The sequence below is a fragment of the Ovis canadensis genome, chromosome 11, assembly GCF_042477335.2.
Source record: "Ovis canadensis isolate MfBH-ARS-UI-01 breed Bighorn chromosome 11, ARS-UI_OviCan_v2, whole genome shotgun sequence".
In the NCBI taxonomy this organism is placed as follows: Eukaryota; Metazoa; Chordata; class Mammalia; order Artiodactyla; family Bovidae; genus Ovis; species Ovis canadensis.
The window spans coordinates 61,341,361-61,364,011 of record NC_091255.1 but is presented as its reverse complement, the minus strand read 5'-3'; the positions used below and the strand labels follow the sequence as shown (position 1 = coordinate 61,364,011).

Below are 22,651 nucleotides of genomic sequence, written 5' to 3'. Positions count from 1 at the left end.
TGCCCCTGGTTTTCCCAGGACTGTCGGGGTTGGGGAACCGCTCCCTTGACTTTTCCTGGAAATGTTTTGAGCCTCTCCATTTTGAACTGGGGGTGAGGGCTCCGACCTGCCCCTGCTGCCCGGTCCCCAGGGATGGGGTTCGGGGTGGGGGGAACATAGCCAGGCACCCGGAAGTGGGCAGCACAGCTGTGATGCCCTGCCGCTCTTATTTCAGGAGCACTCCCCCTTTTTTAAGTGCTGGTTTTCCGAATATTTTATGCAGAGAAGGAGGGAAAATTTATAGTGGCAATTATTTTCTCACAGTCTGGTGAGCAAGCAATTAGAGGTAAGGGGGTTTAGCAGAGCGTGGCATGCAGAGGGATCGCACAGCCCCAGCTCTCCTAGAGCACGGTCCCCAGTCCCACCGATGTAAAGGCTCGTATGCAGGAAAATTAATATGTCGGCATTTAAGCCCGTGCCCCTCTGGTGTGTGTAATCGCCCTGAAATAAATTATCTGGTGCTGTGAAAAATGAAGAGCGCAGGTCCTGGCGAGACATGGAGGGGGCAGTGTGGTTGGGTTTGGAGTCTGCCCCCCATCGCAGCCCCCAGCCCATGGCTTTCAGGCTGTTGGTTTGAATTCTGCTGCTTCTCCTCCCAGCTCGCCCTCCTCTCCCCGGGGTGGGTGGTGGAGGGTGGCGGCCACTCTCCTCTGCCCCATCCGGCCAGGGTTGGGGGCTTACAGGGGTAGCGCACGGGGGGCTTACCTTTAAGCAGCTCTGTTCCTCGGGACCACGGCTGGCCCCGAGTGCAGCAGCCTCAACCGCCCAGCTGGCCCTCTCTCATCCCGGGGCGGGAGGCAGGCTGGGGACTGCCTGCGGTCAGGCCCCATCAGGGGCAGCAACTGCTGAGCGGTGGCCAGTTGCAGGGGAGGTGGGCTGGGGCTGCCGCCTTAGATTCTGCCGCTAACTTCACAGACCTTACCCGAAGGCTAGGAGCCCTGCCTCCAGACTCCAGAGGCGGGATGGAGGAGAGGACGGGGGTGCTAGAATCTCTCCCAGAAGGGTCTTCTGACTCCCCCTGGCCATCTGGCTTCCTGGGAGAAAGAAGCTTCCTGTCCTGGTCCTCTGTGCCCTCTCCCCTCTGTGCCCAGGGGGCCGGCCAATCAAAAAGAATTGTCCTGGTTTGAAGAAAAATCTTTATTAATAATCTTAATAATAATAATACGGTTGATTTAAATGGTCACACCTTGGAAGCATACAGAATGATAAGAAAGGAAGCCTGGGGCCTGGCTGCAGTCCTGGGGGTGGGGGGCGGGGGGCGGGGGGCGGGAGGGCGCAGGGGTTGGGGGCGGTGGGGTGGAGCGGCTGCAAGAAAAGGGCCCAGAACAGCAGAGGGTAGAGGGGCCTGTACAGAGGAAGAAGCCGGAGGCGGGGCGGGGCTATGTACACCGGGAATAGAAAAGGAGACTCATCTCAGTAGCTTCAGGAGCTGATGCTGAATATAAAGTGAGGTGGTTTTTTTTTTTTTTACCTTTTAAGTTTCACGAGACAGTGGAGCCATGTTGGGAGCCTATATCTTTTGTTCTTTTCTGCTGCTTCCCCGACTCCAGCTCTCCCTGCCTGGCCAGGGGCTCCTCCCTGCTGCCCACTGTCTGTGGCCACCCTGGGACCTGATCTGGGAGCAGGGGAGAGGGCCACAGACCACCTAGGCCTTCCCCTACCCCCTCGCTCTCCCTGCTTGGACGTGCCGTCCAGACCCACAGGACCGTGACCCCAACCTCACCGTGCAGCCAGGCGCCGGCCAGCTCTGTCCCTCTGTTCCAGCTGCAGCGGTGAGGCTGGCCTTCCCTCCCCTGGGCCAGACCCAGGGCCTCCTCCAGAAAGGGAACCAGAAACCCACCAGTTCAAGCCAAGTCCTCAGCCTTCAGGCCCCCAACCCCTGGCCGGGCAGCCGGAGCCCCCTGATGTGGAGGGGCCCTGGGTGCCCCGGAGTTCTGGAAAGACATCAGCCCTTGGTGTTGGGTTTGGAGCCCAGGGCTGCTGCTGGTCGGTTGGACAGTCTCCGGTGCTGCCAACTCCTCCTCCTCAGGTTTGCAGGACACGGGTGTTGGCGGCGAGGCAGGAGGGGTAGCTGAGGCCCAGAGCGGAAGACACAGGTGGGGGGGTGACCGGACACAGCCGAAGCCCTGGGATGAGAAGCCGACCCCCTCCCCGCACCCGTCCCTCCGTTGGCACCGTCGGCAGCCAAGGTCAAGTCCTGCTGGCTGCTCTTCCTGCTCGCGGCTGCAGCCTCTCACCACTGGCCCCACGCTGCCCCGAGTGGGGCCCGGAAGGAAGACTTGGTAGAAAATGAGGTGCCCCCCACTTCTCCACCCCCCATCTTCCTGCAGACTTGCTCCCTCGCTGCGGTGGGTGCGGCGGCTCGCGGGCTCACGGACTCGGACGTGGTGGATGCTTCTCAGTTTGGTTGGTTGGTTTTGTTGCTTGGATCTGAACATCTTTTTTTTTTTTATTTTGTTTTTTGTTTTGTGATTTTTTTTTGTGTGTGATTTTTTTGTTTTGTTTTTGCCCTTCATGGTCCAAGAAGGAAACGGCAGAAGCTTTCACTACAACAGAAACAGAAAGGCAGGACTTGCAGGTCACAGAAGCAACTGCCGGGCGTGCTATGGTGGGGAGGGGTGGCAGGATCTGGGGCCCTGGGTGCCAGGTGGGCGGGGGGAGGGCGCCCCACACCGGCCCCACTCCCCATCTTGCACAAGGGAATTGAATGCAGACCTCTGCCCTCCAGCAGGGAGAAGGGGAGGATGGGGTGGCGGAGATGGAAGAGCCACAGTGTACCCAGCTGGCAGAAGCTACTGGTGGATTCTGCTAAGCCCTGGGTGGGCAGGGCCTGGCTGCTCAGGGCAAATGAGGGCAGAGGTCAGGGCATGGTGGGTGGATGGCGCTGCACGGGCCATGTCGGGGGTCTGGAATGAGGCAGCTGAGAGGGTGTTCAGGCAGTGGAGGTGAGCTGGCTGGGTACCTCTAGAGGCCTGCCACCCCACCAGCCGGAGACCATGTGCTGGTGGCTTACGCCCTGGCTGGCAGGGACCCGCACCCTCTAGCTGGCTGTCCATACCTCCGGAAGCCAGCTCTGGCACACAGGAGCCCAGGGCCTCCTTGGCCCGGCCACTTTCCTCTGTAACAGTGGCGACAGGGCCACACATGAAGCTTCCAGAAGCTCCCCCAGCCGTCTCAGCTTTACCTGCAGGCCCCAGAGCCCTGCAGCAGAGCTGAGCCCCGAGCTTCTCCAGACAGGAGGTGGGTGCTAAACACTGTCCCGCCAGAGGGGCTGGATGGTGAGCACCACCTTTCCCTGCTCTCTCGCTCAGACTCCCCTTCCAGAAAGGTACCCGGAAAAGAACATTCCAAGCTTGGGGAAGGGAAGGCAGGGCTGCACTCAAATACAGACTGGGGTGCCAGGCGGGCAGGGACCCCGTCTCCAGTGTGGCTGGATTGGAAAGACTCACGAGTGTGGGCAGTGGGGCAGACAGGCTAAGGGAAGGCCCCCGGGGCACTGCAGGGCTGGACCACTTTAAGACTCTTTCATTTCTTGTAACAGAGGCTAAGGAACCCCTGAGGCTGGTGTGGCTCCCCCACGACTTGTGACAACTTCAGCAGGAAACATCAGTCAGATTTAATCAGAATTGTGAGTTTAGCTGAATGGGGACAAGGAGGGCAGAGACAGCTACTCCTGCGATTAGCTGGGTGAAGATCAGGAGTGACCACTGTCGAGGCTGGGAACCCACCAAGTGGGGCAGACAGACAAGAGCCCCTCGCCGCCTGAACCCCAGGGGCAGGAGCAGGGCTGTGGCCAGACTGGCTGGGGTGGCTTCCTGGGGAGGCTGGACTGGTGTCTTCCTTGGGGCTGAGTGGGGACAGGTGACAGGAGAGTGGGCATGGCTCTCTTGGGCTCTATTGCTAGTTCTTGAGAAGAGGTCTTCTAGTAGCCTAGCCCCTCCCACTCTGTGCGTCCTATACTTGAAATGGCTCAGGGCTGGGGGTGGGGTGGGGCACAACATCAACAGAGTCAAAATAGGAACCAAGGTTTCAGACATACAGGGATGACCAAGGTCAAAGACACACACACCATCATGGGGGGAGACCAGCTGGCCGGAGGTAAAACCTATGGACTTAAAGAGTCGCGGAGGTCAGCGGCGCGTGTCGCTGACCGGGAGGGGTGCACTGTCCTCGGAGTGGCTGTGCCTGCTTTTGGACTGCTGGGTTTGGTGTGTACTAGGCAGTCAGAGTGAATGCTGTTAGGGGCTGGGCCTCTTGCTAGTAGGGGGTGAAGCGGCTGTACCCTCCTCGGCAGAGGCTAGCCTGCAACATCAAAGATGAAAAACAGCCAATCAGTACAGCCTTTCGGGAGGGGAGGGGGAAAGCAAAAAGAAAAAAGAAAAAAAAGAAAGAAAAACAAAAAGAGAAACAGCTAAATCCCCTCTTCTGCCCCCTCCCTTCCATTCTGCCTTGGGGAGAATGCGCGCTGGTTGTCATGGCAGCCGGGGGGGGGCTGAGCCTATTTCCGATGTGGCTGGTGGTCTTGGGGTCAGAGAGGTGCTGGGGTCACCAGCCACGGAGCTTCTGGATAACGAGGTCTGAGATGTCTTTTGGGCACTTTGTTGGCTCAGGCCTGACCCTTCCTTGCCTGCTTCCTCCATCTTCTGTCATCTGGGGGAGGTCAGAGCAAAAGCCCCGCCTCCTCCTTGTCCATCGGGGCTGTGGGGGGTGGGGGGCAGGCCTCAGCCCCTCCAGGCACCGGAGGGGCTAGAGGGGCCTCTAGTCAGGCTTCCTGGGGCCTGGGCTCTGTCAGGAAGGACTGTGTTTGCTCATCCAGCTCCAGGGGCCTTCTGGGGTCCCTGCGCCTCCTCCATCCAGCCGGGAGGACAGGCCTTTGGCACGCTCTCTCCCATGCCCCGGGGCTCCCCGGAGCCAGGGAGCCCTACACAGGACGTCCTGCTCCACCCACCAGTTTCCCCAGAAAGGAATGGCCAGTGACAGAGCAGAAAAGTTGCGGGGGGCGGGGGGGGGGGGAGAGAATCTTATAAAAATAAAAGAAAACATAGGAGGGAACCCTCTGTGAATTAACAAAAGCTTTTAGCTTTTAGCTTTTAGCCCCCTTTGCAGAGAGCCTGGCGATTCTGAAGCCAAGGAGCCTGCAAGCCAGTTTCAGGGCCTTCATCTGGGAGTGGGCCTGGGCCAGCACCCCCACCCAGAGGCCTGCGACCCATGGCTGCTTGGGATGTCTGAGGCTCGTTAAAAATCAAAAAACGACAAAACAAAAATTGGGAGGGAGTAATCAAAAACAAGGGAGATGAAAAAAAAAAATCCATATTGTCTCTGAAGCTCCTCCCTCTTTACCCTGCCCAAAACGTTTTCATCTTTGATGCTGGATGCCAAGCTAGTTAAAAACCGACATTAATACCCCATGGGGTTGGGGGGGTTGGGGTGGGGCTGGAAGGTAGGTGTTCACTGGAAGCAGATTTTGGGGTACAGAGTGAGCTGGGCTGCATGTGTCAAGAGCTGGCCATACATACACACACACACAGACACACTGGCCCGTGCACCTCCGGGTCTCAGTAGGCCCGTCAGAAGTGCGCCTCCTCCGCCCCCTGCCGAAGCCCAGGGCAGAGGCCCCACCTCCCCAGGAGAGACCTGCAGGCCCAGCTGGGAGCCACGGAGGGGTCATGGAGCAGGGGCGTGGGTGATGTGAGGAAAGGTACAGCAAGGGGGTGACAACACAGAGGGACCGTGGCACGGACGCACCCACACGAGGGGAAGTGGGGGCCCTGCCTGCCTCTGGAGCTCCCGCCAGGAGGTTCTGTTGGGTTTTCCCAGTCCAGGGAATGGAAGGCCAGGATGCCCGGACTTTAGTTACAGGGCAAGCAAAGAGGGCCATACCAGAAGGTCTCCCAGACGACGTTACCGGGCAGCTGCCTGTCTGGGCAGGCCTGCCTCCCTCTGACTCCACGGAGCACAAGGGGCAAGTCCTGCCCAGCTCAGATCCAGGCCCCTGTCCTGCCAGGCACCAGGCCGAGGTCTGGGGCGTTTCCCTAAGGGCCTGCCCGCCCGCCCCAGCCCGGCTCTGGCCTCCTTACCATGGTTCCAATGCTGTAGGTCGCCGCGGGGCCGATGGTATGGTGGTAGGGGTCAGCAGCCGTGTAGACTCTGCCGTAACTGGGGAGGTGAGCACAGGGAGGGGGGTGGGGGGGCGACGGGGCAGGTGAGGGTCTCCCGCCTCCCTGGAGACAGCACCCCAAGGCCCTGCCCTCCCCTGCACACCCCCTCTTCCTCCTTCCTGCTGGTTTGGAGGGAACATAGCCGGCCACCCTCTGAACACGTCCAGCGAGTGCTGACCATGAGTGCTGGCCTGCTGTGCCCCAGACAAAGCCCAGAGGCCAGACGCTGAGGGTGCCGCCTGCCCCTGGAAGGGAGGGCCGAGGGGCCTTCAGTGCCACTGGCAAGAGCAACAGCTGCCCTCCACAAAGTGCCCACTGGACACCCAGCTCTGGAGCCTGTACGCTTCCCCAAGCTGCAGTCAGTGGCCAACAGGCCGAGTGCCCACAGGGAAAGGCATCAAGGCAGCCCCTCACCCCAGGACGGCCCTCAAAACAAGAGAGAACCCTCCTCGGGCCTCTGGATGTACTTGCAGCGGAGCACACGCTCTGCCCTTCTTTCTTGGGGCTGAAGGGTCTCAGGCCTGGGAGCACTGGAAAGAGTCAGAGGTGTCCTGGGCGGAAACCAAGGCTCTGGAGCTCAGGCTGGGGGGGAGGGGGTTGTTAGGCCTCCAGGGCTGGGCATCAGAGGAACTGTCTGCTACCCAGATGGGGGGGTGGGTCCCAAGGCCTCCCGTGTTGTGAAGGCAGGAAGTGATTACAGAAGTTTGGGGCTTGCTGGCTTGGGGTCTCCAAGCCCATGTAGACTTGCTCTCCTTTGTCCAGACTCTTATGTTCCTCCAGGGGGAAGCACCCCCAGGCCCGGAGTGGTGGGTAAGGCTTCTTGTCTGTTGCAGCCCTGCCCTGTGACCCGTCCATCTTCTCCTCCCCATCCCACCCAGCTCTCCACCCCTCCTCAGGTACCTGTCACTGTAGGCGGCTGCAGCTGCTGCTGGCTGAGCGTATCTGTAGGCGGCATAGCCTCCCTGCAAGGTAAGGGTGGGGGGAACACAGCATACGGGCTTAGTGGGGCAAACACAGCCTTTCAGCCTTCACCTTGGGCAGGCGAGGGGTGGCTGGCGCACGCCTGAGAGCACCTGGCTTGTGATCTAGTGCCATGGCTCAAAGTGGGGCAGCTCCTTCCTTCCTTCCTTCATTTGTGTGTCCATTTGTGCATTCAACACACATGGGCGGGCACCAATAATTATATGTCTGGCTGTGTTCAAAGCGTTGGCACACAGTAGATGTTCACAGACCTGCCACCAAGCCAGTGTACCGCCCACCTTGATGCTGATGGGCACAGAGAACCCACGGGTGACTCTGAGTGTTGGATGCTGGGATGGGTCAGGGGCAAAAGGCATTAACTCAGACCACATCTTAGCCCTGTTCAGTGGATGGCTGAATTACAGGTGACCACCACCCAGGATGGCAGTGGGGAATGGGGGTCGTCAGCAAGGGCTCTGAGCTAGAGGAAACAGCAAGTGATGCCCCGTGAAAGAAGAGAAAAGGCAGGACTCCATCCAGGGGTCTGCCCTGGAGCCCCTACCTCCCGGTCATTCTCTGAGCCTCTGCAACGGATCTGGGGTGCCCGCGGGGGCTCACTCAGTGACCCCAATGTGGTTAGGGATACAGGAGAGCCACCCATGGCCCCCATCATACAAATGACACCTTGTGAAATGGAGAAGACACGCCTGGCTCATCGTGCTGCGGGGAATCCTTTACTGCTGCCACCCTGAGCAGGGATAACCCAGGTTTAGCTGAGGCTGCCCTCCTGGGCTCCCAGGACGGGAGGGGCGGGGGGAGCGGGGCAGGGAGTGGGGTCACTGACTGTTCATTGAGACACATGAGACATCGGCTTCATCTACCCTCCCTCCCCCAGGGCTGCACTTACATAAATCTCAGCACCATAAAAGCCATCCTGATACACGACCCTGGAAGCAAACGGACAAGAAAGTGGTGGGAACGCTGGAGAGGTGGGGTAGGCCGGCTCCGGTGTCTGCTGAGGAGGGAGGGGGCAGGGTGCCAGCCCTGCCCATGGGACTGGCATTTTAACAAGCGTTTGCTCCAGTGCCCTGTTTTGGTATAACAATAGAGTAACACCCTTGCTGGTCAGCTCCTTTCTCCCACAAACCCAGGGGCCCATCGGCCCATCTTGCTTACTTACCCTCCCCCTGCTCCACCCCAGGCAGCTGTACCCCACTATTAGGGTCGGAGGGCCCCGGACCAGGGAGGGCTTAGAGAAGGCCCACTGAGCTCCGGGGCCGACCACGACCCATGAAAGCAATGGGCAAGGTGCCGGGGCTCTGAACGTCCCCCACATGCCAGTGACCCTGAGATCCCGGAGCAGGGTGGGGGTGGGGATACTGATGTGGAGGCGACTGCAGTGTGACGGTTGGGGTTCAAGCCCCACCCCCCGCCCCCGCGGTTCTGGAAAGGCTGCCTAGCTCCCCCGGCTGCACCACGCCTCCCTCCCCACGCCCCCTGGGCCTTTCTCCAAGCCTCCCTCCCTGTGCCCGCCAGGTACTCACGCTCCGTAAGTCGGGATGGGGGGCGGGGGCGGTGCAGCCCGGAACGTATTGTATACAGCCCGGCCCCGACCCCGTAGGTGCGCGCCCCTGTAGGCAACGGCTGTGCCGGTGGTGGGATAGGGGAACCCCGTCACTGCAAGAAAGGGGGCCGGAGAGGAGACCGTGTGAGAGGGACAGCTAAGAGGAGAGGAGGCGGGAGGGCTGGAAGCCTGACCACCGCTTCACCTGGCCACACCTCCTGTCCGGGCACGCCCTGCCCCACCTCTGCCCGGCCCCGCCCCGCCCCTCCTCTGCCCGGCCCCGCCCCGCCCCTCCTCTGCCCGGCCCCGCCCCGCCCCTGCCCGGCCCCGCCCCGCCCCGCCTCTGCCCGGCCACGCCCCGCCCCGCCTCTGCCCGGCCACGCCCCGCCCCGCCTCTGCCCGGCCACGCCTCTTGTCTGGCTACGTCCCTGGCCACGTCCTCCCACGTAGGAAGATCTGAATAACCCATCTAGGCCCTCCCCAAGCCCACGACCCAGCTCCCAGCCTTTACCTGCATAGAATTCAGGTCCATAGACTGCCCCTACCACCGGATTTAGCTTCCAGCCTAGAAGAGAAGCAGAGAAACCCAATCACCATCTTCCCCATTCTCTCCCCACTTCACATTATGTCTGGGAACCCTGGAGACTCCCGGATGGGCCCCACTGGAACAGTCCCAGGCTGTGGCCGCTGCAGAGAACAGGCAGGACCCCTCCTTCTGCAACCAGGGTAGACAGATGAGGCAGGAGCACAGACCCAGGCCCCGCTTAGGAGGCTGCAGCCTCACTGGCTGGGTGCCTTCTGCTCCCTAACAGGCATGCAGCCACTCCTGACCATCTGCCTAGTGTCTTGATTCTTTCCAAATTTTGGCCTTCCCCAGCCTGCCCCAGGCCTCCCCTTTCCTGGGACACTGGCCCCAGCAGTTTGGGGTCTGCATGTCTGCTGAAGAGCATTAAGAGGGAAAGTGGAACGTGTTGTGCGAGCGTCTGTAGGTCGCAGCTGGGATAGGGGTGCTGGTGGTCTGGGTGCTTCGGCGCCTGACAGCCCAGTCTCCTGGGAGCTGTATCATGCAGGCGCCTGGCTGCCTTCCAGGAGGGTCAGAGGCTTCGGTAAAGGTGCCTGGCCTCGGCCATGGCGACTTACTCCACCTCCCGCCCATGTCTGTCCTGGGCTGGAGCTCCTAGAGGGCTCCCTTCCCCAGGGCTGAATTTGCTCTCCTGTGTCTGTTGTTCCCCAAAGCAGCCAACGGCAGGGCTGCTGAGGGAAGAGGTGGGAAGGCAGGGCTTTGGGACTGGGGATGATAAGAAGGACAGCTAGCATTCCCTTCACCACATGCCAGACTGTTCTAGACCCACCCAACAAGGAAGGTGTCACCCTCTCCCATCTTATAGATGAGCAAATAGAGGTTCACAGAGGTACGGCAGCCTCCAGTTACAGGGCTGGTGAGTGCGGTGTGCATTAGTCGCTCAGTTGTGTCCAGCTCTTTTTCGACCCCATGGACTGTAGCCCACCAGGCTCCTCTGTCCATGGGATTCTCCAGGCAAGAATACTGGAGTGGATTGCTGTTTCCTTCTCCAGGGGATCTTCCCAACCCAGGGATCGAACCCCGGTCTCCTGCATTGCAAGCAGACCATCTTTACCATCTGAGCCCTCAGGAAAGCCCAAACCAGCTCAGACCATGCTCCTGGCCACTCCCTGGGCCCCAGCTTCTTCCTCTCTGCAGTGGGCTGGCTCCTCCTGGCTGGTCTTCCTCTCCCATCAGAGACCCAGGTGCAGGAGTGAAGGCCTGCTCCCACCTGAGGTCCCAGGGATGGAAACCAGTAGGCAGAAACTTCACTATCCCCAGGCGGTCAGGAAGTGAGGTTGGAGGGGGGGTCCACCTGTTTGACCAGGCCCAGCCTCTGGCCCCTCAGCTCTTGGGGTCTTTGCAGCACTCCCTCCAGGTCCAGCTCCACGTCCCAGAGTCTGACAGCCCCACTGCTGGGCTGACAGCCGAGAAGTGCCCAGGACAGAGTTTCCTGGCCTTGTTCCTCCCAGGGCGGCCTGTTCTCCACACTTTTTGTGAGACTGCTGTCCATCCCTGGTCCACCATCACATGACGTGCCTGAATGTTACTGTTGTGCTTCTGGAATCTTCTATAAATGCCAGGTCAGGAGGGAAGAAATAGTTCGTCTTCTGAGAAGAACGCCAGTCCCAAGAACTGAGTTGTCGTCTTTTTTTTTTTTTTAATTCTGTATTTTTTTTTGGCTTCGCTAGTCTTCATTGGGCTTCCCTTGTGGCTCAGCTGATAAAGCATCCTCCTTGCAATGAGGGAAAGACCTGGGGGTCAGGAAGATCCCCTGGAGAAGCGAAGGCTACCCACTCTGGCCTGGAGAATTCCATGGACTGTATAGTCCATGGGGTCGCAAGGAGTTGGCCGAGGCCTAGCGGCTTTCACTTCGGGTCTTCATTGCCGCGCCTGGCCTTCTTTCCTTGCGGGAGGGCGGGGGCTCCTCTCTAGCTGTGGTGTGCAGGCTTCTTGTTGCAGCGGCTTTCCCTTCGTGGAGCGTTGGCTCTAGGGCTTCAGCAGATATGGCACGTTGGCTCAGTAGTTGTGGCTCTTGGGCTCCAGAGCACAGGCTCAGTAGTTATGCACGGGCTTAGTTGCCTTGTGACATCTCCCTGAACCAGGGATCGAATCGGTATCCTCTGAATTGCAAGGTGGACTCAGCCACTGGACTACAGGGGAAGCTGGAACTGAGTCTTCTCAGTAAAAATCCAGTGATGCAGAGTCCTTGAGCCACCTACCCCAGTCCAGCCCCCAGGTCCCATCCGGCACCTCCTCTGGTCCCTTCAGAGAGTCTGCACTTCTGCTTCGGATGGTCTTGGCACCTCCCTCTACCAGTTCTGGAATCCTGCATGCCTCTGGGACCCCAGATGACGGAGGCAGCCTGACACCCACCTGGGGGGATCCTTTGTTTCTTTTGCAGATAGTAACACCCGGTCAAACCTGGAGAGTTTTGTTTCCTGAAGTGGAAACTTCTGCCCCTCTGACCGAACGGTGAATTTGAGTCCTCCAGAGCATTAAGCAAAGTCAAGCCTTGGTCAGCAGAGCCCACGAGCTGGGCCTCGCAGCCACCTGTGATTGACGCCAAAGTGGGCACAGGTTTCTTCCTCTCTTCACTCTGCTGTTTAACTGGCTTCGGTTCTGTGCCCATCCGTGCCAAGGATGCAGTCACTGAGGGATGGGTTCCCTCCTGAATCCCATGCTCCTTGGCACCCTCAGGTATGCCAGACAGCAGAGGCGTGTGGCTCTCAGGAGGGGCTGTACAGCCCCCAGGGTCACCCTGACCCTGTAAGCATGTCTACGGCTTCCCTTCCTGCACTGAGAACCAGGTCTCTAAAGTCACACCCAGTACAGGCCCAGCACAGGTGCAAAGCCTGGGAGCCTCCAGAGGTTTAGAAAGAATTTGAGCTTTGTTATCCTCAAAAAAGCACACATGGATACCTATGGCTGATTCACATTGATGTATGACCGAGACCAACACAATATTGTAAACCAATTATCCTTAAATTAAAAAAAAATCAGGATGGGAGTGACAATAATCTCGTCTAAATGGAGTCTGGCCAGAGCCCCAGCCCTACTCCAGGAGGTCAGGTGGGGGGGCCTGGGCTGATGGGTCAGGTGGTAGGTCTGCCCACAGTCCTGGCACAGGCTTTCTGTGCTGGCCCGTCCCCTGATTCCATGCACATCTGATCAGACCGGGACAAGCGAGTCTTGGGGTGGCTTGGTCCACTCTTTCCTGCTGGCGGTTGGGGGGTGGGAAGCAAAGCCGAAAGATCCATCCTGACGGAGCGAGGCTGCTGCTCCCTGGCAAGAGGTGCAAACTCAAAAAGGCTCCAACGAGGTGCCAGCTACACTCAAACCGGTTCCTTGCCTGGTGAAGTTAAGGCACAGGGTGGCCAGCCGAGAGCTGTCCTTCCACTGCTCCCAGCTGCCAGCATTTAGCATCGGCAGTTTCGTTTCAAAGACTGGTCATCTCTGCTTACAGTCAGGTCCAGGTAGGTATGGGCAAGGCCACTTGGCTAACTGGGCCTCAACCTTTCAGTGTTTCAAAGGCCGGGGGTTGGGGGAAGGCGACTGTCCATCTGTCATCACACTCATTAAAATACTGAACACCTCTAGCCTGGGCTTCCCTCGGAGCTTAGAAAATAAGAACAATCCAGGAAGTGGCCACCTTCCCCCTGCGCCTGAAGCCTGCCCTTGGCCTCTGGGTGCTGGACACCCCATGGGGATCTCACCAGCTGTGTGGGAAGAGGGTGGTCCCCAGTCTCCCTTGCCTCACCGACCCACCCTCTTTGGACCACAGCAGAGCACGAGGGGGTGCTTAGCATCCTGGGAGTCCGGCCTCCAGTGGCCTGGGCCCCCTGTCCCCACTGGCAGCCCCTGCAGCTTCCCAGGGGTCCTGGGCCCCCTTACCGTTGGTGTAGGGGTTGGCAGTCTTCTTGTTGGTCATGACCCGGGCCGTGGCATTGTTGACCTGCCCGGAGAGAGAGAGGGAGAGGCTGAAAGGGGTATTAGCCTGCAGGCCACTGGCCGCCTGGTCCCACTCTGAACTTCTCCTCTGTGGCCACCTTGGAGGGGGTGGGGGCTGGGGACGAGGCCCCCGGGGCTCCCAGATGAGGCACGGGAAAGCTTCTGCCACCAGCCTGGTCCCCCACCGACCACGGCCTATGCTCTTTCCTCCCTGGGCACCCCTCCCTACCCAGGGGGCCGGAGCCACCACTGCTCCGCATGCTGCCCAGGTCCCCAGCCTTGGCTCAGACATCACGTCCAGTGCCCCTGCCCGGCTCTTGCCCTTCACACGGCTGTCCCTACAGCCCAAGCTCAGCCTATCTCTGGCAACCCATGGCCGTGGGAGCAGCTGACTGGTGGACTCTCCACAAAGTGCTCTCAGCGCAGCTAGCAGACCAGCCCCTAAGACTTCTCTGCCGTGGGCAGCTGCTGAGTCCTTCCTAGTCGTCGGCACCAGGTTGGCCACCTCTCTGTGGGGGCTGCACCCCCACAAAGAGCCAGCAGAGAGTTTTCCTAAGGGGGGGCATACGTGCCTGTCGAGGGGGGCAAGGCCAATGTGGGAGGACCAGGTGGGCACCAAGTGGGTCCTACTGTCCAGACATCTAAGGGCCTGGTTGGGCTGCCCAGAGGGCCAGGCTGGGGTGTAGGAAGGAAGGGGAGGGCCTCTGCGGAGGGAGCAGAGAGCAGGCGGGGAACTTGAGGGAGGCGTCTGGGCCGTACTGCCTCCCCCCAAGTCCGTGTGAGCCCCAGGGGCCTGGGGCCACAGCCTCGAGTGTTGCCGGACACTGAGCTGAGCCCAGCCGCGGTCAGTGCCTGTAGCATTCGTTCCGCTTCCGGAAGGCCCCCCCCACCTCTGCCCCCAAGCCTTCAACCGCCCTTCCTCTGGCTCTGCACTGGCCACTGAGCCCTCCTCTGTGGCCGCCCTCACTGCTGAGCCTGCTTGGGAAGCCCAGCTCCCAGCCATCAGAACCACAGCCCTGAGCAGGGTGTACACGGGCCCTGGGGAAGCTGGCTAAGTGTCAGGAGGACCCTGCCTCCTCGCCCCTCTGCTCCTCTGGGCTGGATCCATTCCTCCGCCGTGGCCGCACCTTGCTGCCCACTCTCTGGGGGACGAAGGCAAAGGGCAGATGGCAGGATGGGGCAGCGTGGGGAGGGGGCAAGTGGGGCAACTGTTGCTCCTTGGTGAGAGTGGCCGGCGGGGGGTTGGTTAATGATCCCCTCCCAACTAGGGGCAGACTGGGCTGGCTGAGGTCCTTGGAGCTGCCAAGCCTGAGAGAGATGACTTCTGGGGCTTCTCCAGCCCCATGGGAAGGAGAGGGAGAGGGCAAGGTGTGGGGCCCTTGGGTGAGCCTGAGATCGAGACCCAAGAGGGGCGGCAGGTGGTGGGCTCGGTCGGCTCCAGCCTCAGCGTGGCCCTGCCCCGGGGACCCTGGCCCGGCTCTCTGCAGGGCAGTGGCAGGGCTGGGTGGGGGGCCCCGGGGTGACCAGAGGTGGTTCTCAAGGGCGTCCCTGCTGCAGCACACTTATCTGAGCACCTCAATTTTCCGGCCCTCTACGATCGTCCCATTCAGCTTCTCCCGGGCTCGGTCAGCATCTGAGCTAGTTTCAAAAGTTACAAACCCAAAACCCTGTGAGCGGAGAAGGACAGACACGGAGAGAAAGACATAGGATGAGAAAAAGGAAAAAAAAGGAGGTGTGCGGGGGGTGGGGGTGGGGCGTGGTGGGGGGGGCAGGGCAATGGGGGGTGGGTAGAGAGAGAGAGAGGGGTTGAGTCAGGTGAGTTGAAGGAGACTCAGAGGTCTGTCCTGGTACCACTGGCAGGATGCCCAGGAGGGGTACGGCCCCTGGCGGGGGCAGCTGCTGGCCTGGCCTGAGCCTGGCCTGAGCTGACCGCCTGGCACCTGAGGGGACAGGCCAAAGCTGAAAAAGAGATGCTGACCTGACCAGGGGCCAGAACTGTCGCCCTAAGCCCACCTGTGGGGGGGAGTGCCCAAGGCTGGGCTTCTGAAAGACCCAGAGTGGGGGCCGCCTCACCCATCTTCACCCCAGGGAGCCCAAGGGTGAGGGGGAATCCTCCCATCCAGGAGCTGGCACCCTCCCGCCTGCCCCTTGCCGGCCCTTCTCCAAGCCCCGGGCTGGGGGTGGGGGGCAGCTCCAGGAAAGCCAGTGGCCCCAGGGGAGCAGCTCGCAGGCTGGGGAGGGCCCCAGGCCCAGGGGTGGGGGCTCTCTGAGTGCAGACAGAGAGGTCCCAGCGGCTTAGAGAGAAGGAAGCGTCCGCGGCAGTGCAGCGACAACACAGACAGCAGGGTGGGGAGGGCGGGGCGGGCGGAGGAGCGGGGAGTACAAGCACCCGTGTAGCTCAGGGGTCCTCAGGCTCGGAGCTCTCCAGGGCGGAAACGCACATTTCACACGTTAGCCTGGCGGGACCTACAGCCGGGTGCTGTAATGGTGGCGGCCTCTGGGCGGCACCCACCTTGGAGCCCCGCTCGTTAAAAATGATCTCCACGTCTAAAATTTTTCCGAATTGCTGCAGAGACAGAGATGGGGGTGGGAGAGACAGGAGAGGGTGGGTTAAGACTGCCGGACCGGTTCGCCGGCTCTCCATGGGGACCGCTGCCCACTGCCTCCGTCTGGTCCTCTGCTCCCGGGTTGGGGGGAGCGGGGGGGTGACCCTTTCCACTTTCTGCAGGGATGTGCATAGCTTTGTGGGGGTGGTCCCTACCTTCCCGTGCAGAGGGCTTCTCCTGCCAGGACACCTGCCCCACCCATGTGTCACCAGCGTTCCTCTGTCTCCCTCCTTGGACTGTGCCCCTAGCTGCTGACAGCCGGCCCTGATTCACACACATGGATACAGGGCTGTGGATAAGCCCTTCCCCAAAGGTGGGGTGCCGCTGTGTAGAGGAGACCCCGGAAGAGACACAGGGCCCAGGAAGGACCCTGCGCTGCCTGCTGCCTGTGCTGTTCGGGGGCTGGGCTGTGTGGGGTGCAGAGGACAGTGACCCCAGGCCCCTCTACCTGCCCAGGACATACCAGTCAGCTGGGCCCAGACACTTTGGCTAACCCCTTCCTGCCCCGTCGCTGGCCTGGAACCCCCAAGGGGTAGCCCTGTCCTTCTCACGGCACTTGAGATCAGGAAGCTGGGGATTAAATCCCCTAAAACTCCAGCTGAGGTCCTAAGGGGCCTCCAGTACATGCAACTGAAGTTTCCACTTCATCCTGAAACGTTCAGGAGGCAGCACAGAGCCAGACAGCGAGGCAGTGCCAACCCTGCCGAGTGCTAGGGAGGGGGAGGTGCAGCTGGGATGCAGGCAGAGTGGGCTGATGGTTCTGCAGGGACGGCGGGGGGGGGGGGGGGGGGCGGTGCTCGTGGGTGGCCCGTAGGGACAGAGTGTGCTGAGACCCATGATGTAGGGACCGGAATGGCATCCGAGTGAACTGGTCCAACACCAGCTGCTTTAAGTCGGGGCTCTGGGCTCCGAGAAGTTTGCCAGCTGCCAGGCCCAGGCCGAGAGGGGGTAAAACCCTTATCTTCCGATGATTCTAAATTCTGCCCGACCCCACTGCGTCTCACCCCAATCTAATGGGCCCTGGCCCCATCCCGAGGCCACCTCCCGTTTACCTGACAAATCCCACCTGAGGGTGGCATGGGGAGAGGGCTGGGGTTCAGGGGTCAGAGTCTGCTGGACTTGAGGCAGAAGTGGGGAGTGGGCACAGGGAAGGCAGGGGAAGGAGAGTTTGGAGTGGGAGACGGGAGAGAGGGAGAGAACATAGCCGGGGTGCACGTGTCCTCCACGGCCAGGCCTGAACCCAGGCTGCTGCCCTCTTACCCGCCCACAGGGCAGCCTCAGCCCTGAGGGGGCATCAGTACCTGCTAGGGGCTCAGATCACGTGGCAGAATAAAGTCACCGCAGGACTTAAAAGCCTCCCTGTAGGATCTCATGGTGACACTGCCACTCTCTGGGATCCTACAGAGAGTCTAGGAACAGACCGGGAGAGTCCAGGGATGGAATGTTCACTGGCTTCCCGCAGTGTGGGCTCCTTGTTGCCCCAGCCCCCGGGGCCTGGGGGCTGCAGGCCCAGAGATGTCAAGTACCTGGGCCGGGCCCCAGGCACACCGGACAGGCAGGGGCTGTTAGGTGTGAGGCCAGGAGGCTGGGTGCCCTTCTGGGCACAGAGGTCTCTGGAGCCCTCAACAGCAGAATGATAAACCTAACTGGCACCCGCCTGGGCCTGAGGGGCAAGGGTTTGGGGTGAAAGTGAAAGTCACTCAGTCATGTCCTACTCTTTGTGACCCCATGGACTATACAGTCAATGGAATTCTCCAGGCCAGAATACTGGACTGGGTAGCCTCTCCCTTCTCCAGGGAATCTTTCCAACCCAGGGATCGAACCCAGGTCTCCCACATTGCAGGCGGATTCTTTACCAGCTGAGCCACCAGGGACGCCTGGGGTTGTGGTGGCAGTCACGCAGGTCTCTCCCTGGAGCCTGCGTCCCGCCTCCCCGCTCCCATCCCGCAGGCTTGGGTCAGAGCGGGGCTGGACCCAGAGGGCAACGGGAGGCGGGAAACCGGGGGGCCGTTCTGACATTGGGGCCGCGCTGGGGGTGGGGGGGCAGCTGGAGGGGCTGCACACACTCACCCCGAACATTTGCCGCAGGTCGGGGTCCCTGAACCGGAAGGGGATGTTGGAGACGTGCAGCCGCTTGGGCTGCTGCTTCTCTGTGGGGTCGGAGGGGTGCAGTGGCTGGCTGTCCGTCTGTGCCGCCTCGTCTGTCTGCTGTGGGGAGAGGACCCGGGCTGGGAGGTGCCCCCCTTCTACGCCCACCCCATAGTAGGGGAGGATCTAGACACCAGGTCTTTCCCCCGCCCAGGATTCACAGGATTCATAGTAGCGCTTCAACCTCAGCGGTCCCACGTCCGGGCTTTTCCCCTGAGCAGTGTCTGTGATGCCATCACAGAACAAGGCCTCCCTGGCCCAGTGCGCTCCCACCCTGTGGCTCGGCTTGTCCGCTGATGCCCGACCTCAGTGGTCCCTGGGCTATCCCAGTTCTTGAGGTCGTGCGTGCACCTCCCGGACAGCCTGAGCTCTGGGAGGACAGGGGACGTTCGGGGTTTCCAGCCCGATGAGAAAGTGGAGGGCTTTTGGAAGCCACTTGTGGCACACACATCAGGAGGGCTGTGGCCCCTGGGGACCCACCCGGACTGCCTCTTCCAGCCCTGCTCTGGGGTTCCGCATTGTCCACGGCTCAGGGGTGGCAACCTCCAGTGCCTCAGAGCTGGTCCTGATTCTGGACCCAAACACCGATCAACAGAGGGATTCTGAAAGACTTGGGTCTCTGGGAACAAAGCTGCCACAAAGCAAGGACTACCTCCCCGCCCTGTCCCCCAAACCAGTTCCCTGAGAGGTCAAGGCCATGAAGAGGCCTTGAGGCAGTGCGGTGCAGCGAGCGGGCTGGGCACACGAGTGAGGTTCCTCACTGGGGACTTCCATGGGGACAGGCCACCAGCTCACAGCCAGGCTGCCCTTCAGCTTGGTGGGTCCTGCTGAATACCCAGGCCAAAGGCAGGCTGGGCATGGTGAGTGCAGGGCGGGCCCACCGAGGGGCCTCATCGCGACCCCGGGGCTGGCATCTCCGGTCCTCTGTGTGTCGCTTAGAGTTGGTGTCCAGGAGCAGAGCCGATGACAGACCGGGTGACTGGGCAGATGCCATCCTCTCACTTGGGGCTCCTCTGGACCAGCTCCTCTGGGGCTCTCCTCTGATGCCATGTCCCCATCCCCTGTGGGCACAACCAGCTGAGAAAGCATCTTTTACTGCTTCTTTTCTCTTCCTGTCTCAAGTCCTGGTTCCCCTCCCAGGTTTTCTGGGATCACCTCCCCAGTACACTGCTTGGACTTGAACCTTTGTGGGGGTCTTCCTCTGGGTCAGGATTCCAGGTGACAGTCGGGGGGCTTGGCTCCTGTCCGACACTCCTACAGAGAGTGAAGGGGGAAGGACAGGGTCCTCAAGGCTGGGGTAGACTTTGCACAAACAGAAGTCCTGGTGGCTGCGGCCTCCCACGTGGCCGGCGGAGAGAGGCTGGGCTGCAGAGACACGCTACGAGGACAGCTGAGAGGAGAGGTGCTGGTGTGTGCCTCCCACGGGTCACCGGCAACTGCCTGCTTGCTTCTGGTGGGTTTTGTCCACCAAAGGGGTACTGGGCAGTACCACAGCCTCCCGGAGCCAGGATGGTAAGCAGGGCGAGCTCACTGCACCCTAGCCTTCATGCTGTGGCTGAGGACTGGCCCTCGCCAAGGCCACTGGCTGGAGGTCTGTCTCTGGACCCCTGAGTGGCTGCTCTCAATGGCCACCCGGGTCATCCTCTCTGGAAGGACAGGGCCGCTCCCCTATCTCCTGCGCTCAGCCAGGCCCCAGAGCAGCAGATGCCACAGGGGACAGGAAGGGAGGGGAGGAGGGTCAGCTCCTGGGCACACTTCCTGATGGCAAGCCAGGAAGGGGTCTGGAGGGCTGCAGGGGTGCGGGGCTATCCTGTTCAGCGGCCCCGTGGACTCAGCTCTGTATTCCTGTGTTGAGAGGAAGCACAGGGCGAATGACCCTACACATGGGTTTGAAACCATCATCCTCTCGTGTGCCTGTGTCAGGTTGGGTCCGGTGTCCCATCACCCTCCCCCCACATGCCTTTCACACATCTGTGCCCTTGGCTGCTCTTGGGTACAGGTGACTCATGGACTCCGGATCTGGGAAACCAGGGGGAGAGGAGCATGCAACGCTGACTCTGGGCCAGCAGAGGGCAGTGGTCAGCGCAACCTGGTAGCCAGGACTACGGTGGGTGGTGGCGTCGCGGGGTGGGAGGAAACCTAGCTCACACTCAGAGATGGGGAGCCTTGGGCAGGAGCGGGGCACCATGGGATGGCACTGATGAAGCTGGGGCATCTGGGGCCAGGCTAGGATGTCCTTTCTGCAACACCTTGGGCCTCTCCTAATAGCAGAACTGAGGCCACTGTGTGTCTCCAAAATCCAGGGTCTCCCTGCTTCTTCCCACCTCAAAGGCCCTTAGGGGAGCAGCTGAGGGTGAGGTGGGAGAGATGGGGTGATGAGGCGGGCCAGGAAAAGTAAGAAAAGCCCCCCTTGGCCCCAAGCACAGCTGCAAACAGAGGCAGATAAATGGGTTCAATGACTGTGAAATTGTAAGATGTGTGGAGAAACCCCAGAGTGTAACAGCACACTGGCTGCCCCGAGGGGAGACGGAGGCCTTCCCACCATCTATCACAGCGGTCTGGGCAGCTGGCACCGCCTTCCGAGGGACTTCACTTCCCTTTTTCTTCTTTAAAGCAATCTTTGCCTTTGGTACTCAAATGCAGGGAAATGAGAAACAGCAGCAACACCCCTTCCCTCCCCAGCTGCTCTCGGCCGTTTTGCTTCTGCGTCCTCCTCATTTCCGTGTCATCTTAGCCCACGTGGTGACACGATCCTTGTCCCCCTTTCAAGGCAGCATCCAGTCCCTCTGCATGGGACAGCACATCTTCCATCCTTGTACCCTCCAAAGAGTCTGCAGCCCCCTTCTCCTGGGCCTCCCCAAGCCCAGCACTGGGAGAGGCCGAGAGGGCCCTGGGCAGGGTCAGTAGGTCCAGTGGAGTGGGAGGCAGCAGGCCAGGACCTGGGGGCCGTCACTGGGACAGAATCAAGGCTGGGTGATGCCACACAGAGGAAGCAGCTCCAGGAAACCCTCTTTCTCTGCGGCCCCCTCTCCCCTCATCTTCGGTCCTCCAAGACCTCCTAGTCACCCATGCAATGACCGTCGGCTGCTCACCCGACATGGCTCGCCCCTGGTGGGTGGTGAGCCAGCTTCGGAGGAGGTGTTCTCCCCATGAGGCCTCGAGCCATGCACTCATGAAGCCTTCTTCAGGACCTCAGGTGGAGCTGTGTGTCCTCTTTGGACTCTGAATGACACCATGCTCCGGGACCTCTCTGCTGGCCGCCGCTTGCGGCGCATCGATGCTGATGGCGCCGTCTGCTCGCACCCTGCCTGAGTGGAGGCAGCACCCTGGGGAGGTGTATTCCAACTACGGTCCACCCCCAGGAGCCAAGATCGCAGAGGACCGAAGGCTGCCGCTCTAGGTGGAGTTTCCGAGGATGTCCCTGTGGCTGCCCCACCACACAGGGTGGACGGGTGGGTGGGGAGGACCCCTGCAGGGGACCCCATAAAACCTTGCAAGAATGACGTAGTTCCGGGAGGTGGTCCCCAACCTGTACCCCAGGGGGTCCTGCAGAGTAGTGAGGCAGGCCTGCTCCATTAGCAGCCCCAGTCACTCTGCGTCCCCTGCTGCCTTTTGATAAAAGAACAGAGATGACGCCATGGTGACAAACGGAATCCACAGGCAGGAGAGGGCAGGTTGGACACAAGCTGGAGCCTACACTTCCTGCTACCCCGTACCTCCCGATTCTAACACCAAGCTGCTTGGGGAAGGCCAAGGGGAGGCTCTGGGAAGCGACGCAGGCCTGATCTGGGACGGACGTAAGACAGCTGAGCAGCAGGGCTAGGAGGACCAAGAGTTTATTGAAGAGAAGCGGCTCCTGTAATCTTCGAGCAGGACAGGCAGTGACCACCCTCCTCAGCTCCTCCCAAGGTGCGAAGCCTCTGATGGAAGAAACTCTCCGGAATGGAGCATCCACACCCTGCAGCAGCAGCAGCCGAAGTCTTCGCTGGGCAATTCTGAGTGTCTTTCAGCTCATCTGCTAGTCCAGTAACTTCCACCTGAGAGGCCTCTATCTCAGTGTCCCAGGGGAGGAGCAGCAGAATCACCCCCTCCCAGGACCTGAAGAGCCCCCCGTGGAGAGAGGAAGGCCGAGGCTGCCTGGATCAGGCTCAGCAGCTCTCTGGCCCAGGCACTTTCCTGGGAGGGGGGCGTTCAGTCGAGCAGTGAGGCTCTCACATCTCAGTCTGCTTCTCTCTGAGACTCCCAGGTCCTCTTCGGGGCCGCAGACTCTTGCAGAGTGGAAGGGGACCATGTAATGTCTGTGACTGGTGGGAAGTGACGGCCCCCACGGGGTGGGGTCAGGCCCTTCTTCCTGTGCACGCCCGTGCTGGTTCGGGGCCCGGCACAAGCAGGTCCCTGCAGAAGTCGGCCAAAGGAAGATGATTCTGTACGGGTCGCGGTGAGGCTGTGTCAGGTGGCCCAGGAGGCCTGTCTGTGCTGTGGAGGTGTCAGTGGTCGGCCTCAGCCTCCTCTGTGTCAGCGGCCAGTCTGGTCATCTTGTCTCCTGGGTTTGCTTCTGGGGGGGGGGGTCAGCATTTGTTCCCAAGGAGGTCATGAGAGGTTTCCCCAGATTGACCCCATCTGCCTTTGTCCATCAGAAAGAGACCGGCCGGCCGGTGGTCTG

General features: G+C 60.8%; 1 protein-coding gene across 11 annotated transcripts in view; it reads right to left on the bottom strand.

Moving 5' to 3' along the window:
• Positions 1 to 2,478: 2,478 nt before the first annotated feature.
• RBFOX3 (RNA binding fox-1 homolog 3) overlaps positions 2,479 to 22,651 on the bottom strand; it is a 433,842-nt gene continuing 413,669 nt past the window's right edge. For 3 of the 11 annotated variants that reach the window (XM_069543863.1, XM_069543865.1, XM_069543857.1), the window contains 9 exons: positions 17,911 to 18,048; positions 15,747 to 15,800; positions 13,178 to 13,238; positions 9,233 to 9,286; positions 8,702 to 8,834; positions 8,065 to 8,104; positions 7,098 to 7,159; positions 6,117 to 6,195; positions 2,479 to 2,585 (listed from right to left, as the gene is read on the bottom strand). In XM_069543863.1, the coding sequence (XP_069399964.1) occupies positions 2,583 to 2,585; positions 6,117 to 6,195; positions 7,098 to 7,159; positions 8,065 to 8,104; positions 8,702 to 8,834; positions 9,233 to 9,286; positions 13,178 to 13,238; positions 15,747 to 15,800; positions 17,911 to 18,048 (624 nt within the window). In that variant the 3' untranslated portion in view covers positions 2,479 to 2,582. Of the gene's footprint in view, positions 2,586 to 3,635; positions 4,342 to 6,116; positions 6,196 to 7,097; positions 7,160 to 8,064; positions 8,105 to 8,701; positions 8,835 to 9,232; positions 9,287 to 13,177; positions 13,239 to 14,808; positions 14,902 to 15,746; positions 15,801 to 17,910; positions 18,049 to 22,651 lie in introns of those variants that run through there. The other 8 variants (XM_069543866.1, XM_069543867.1, XM_069543860.1 and 5 more) reach the window with 6 other exon arrangements.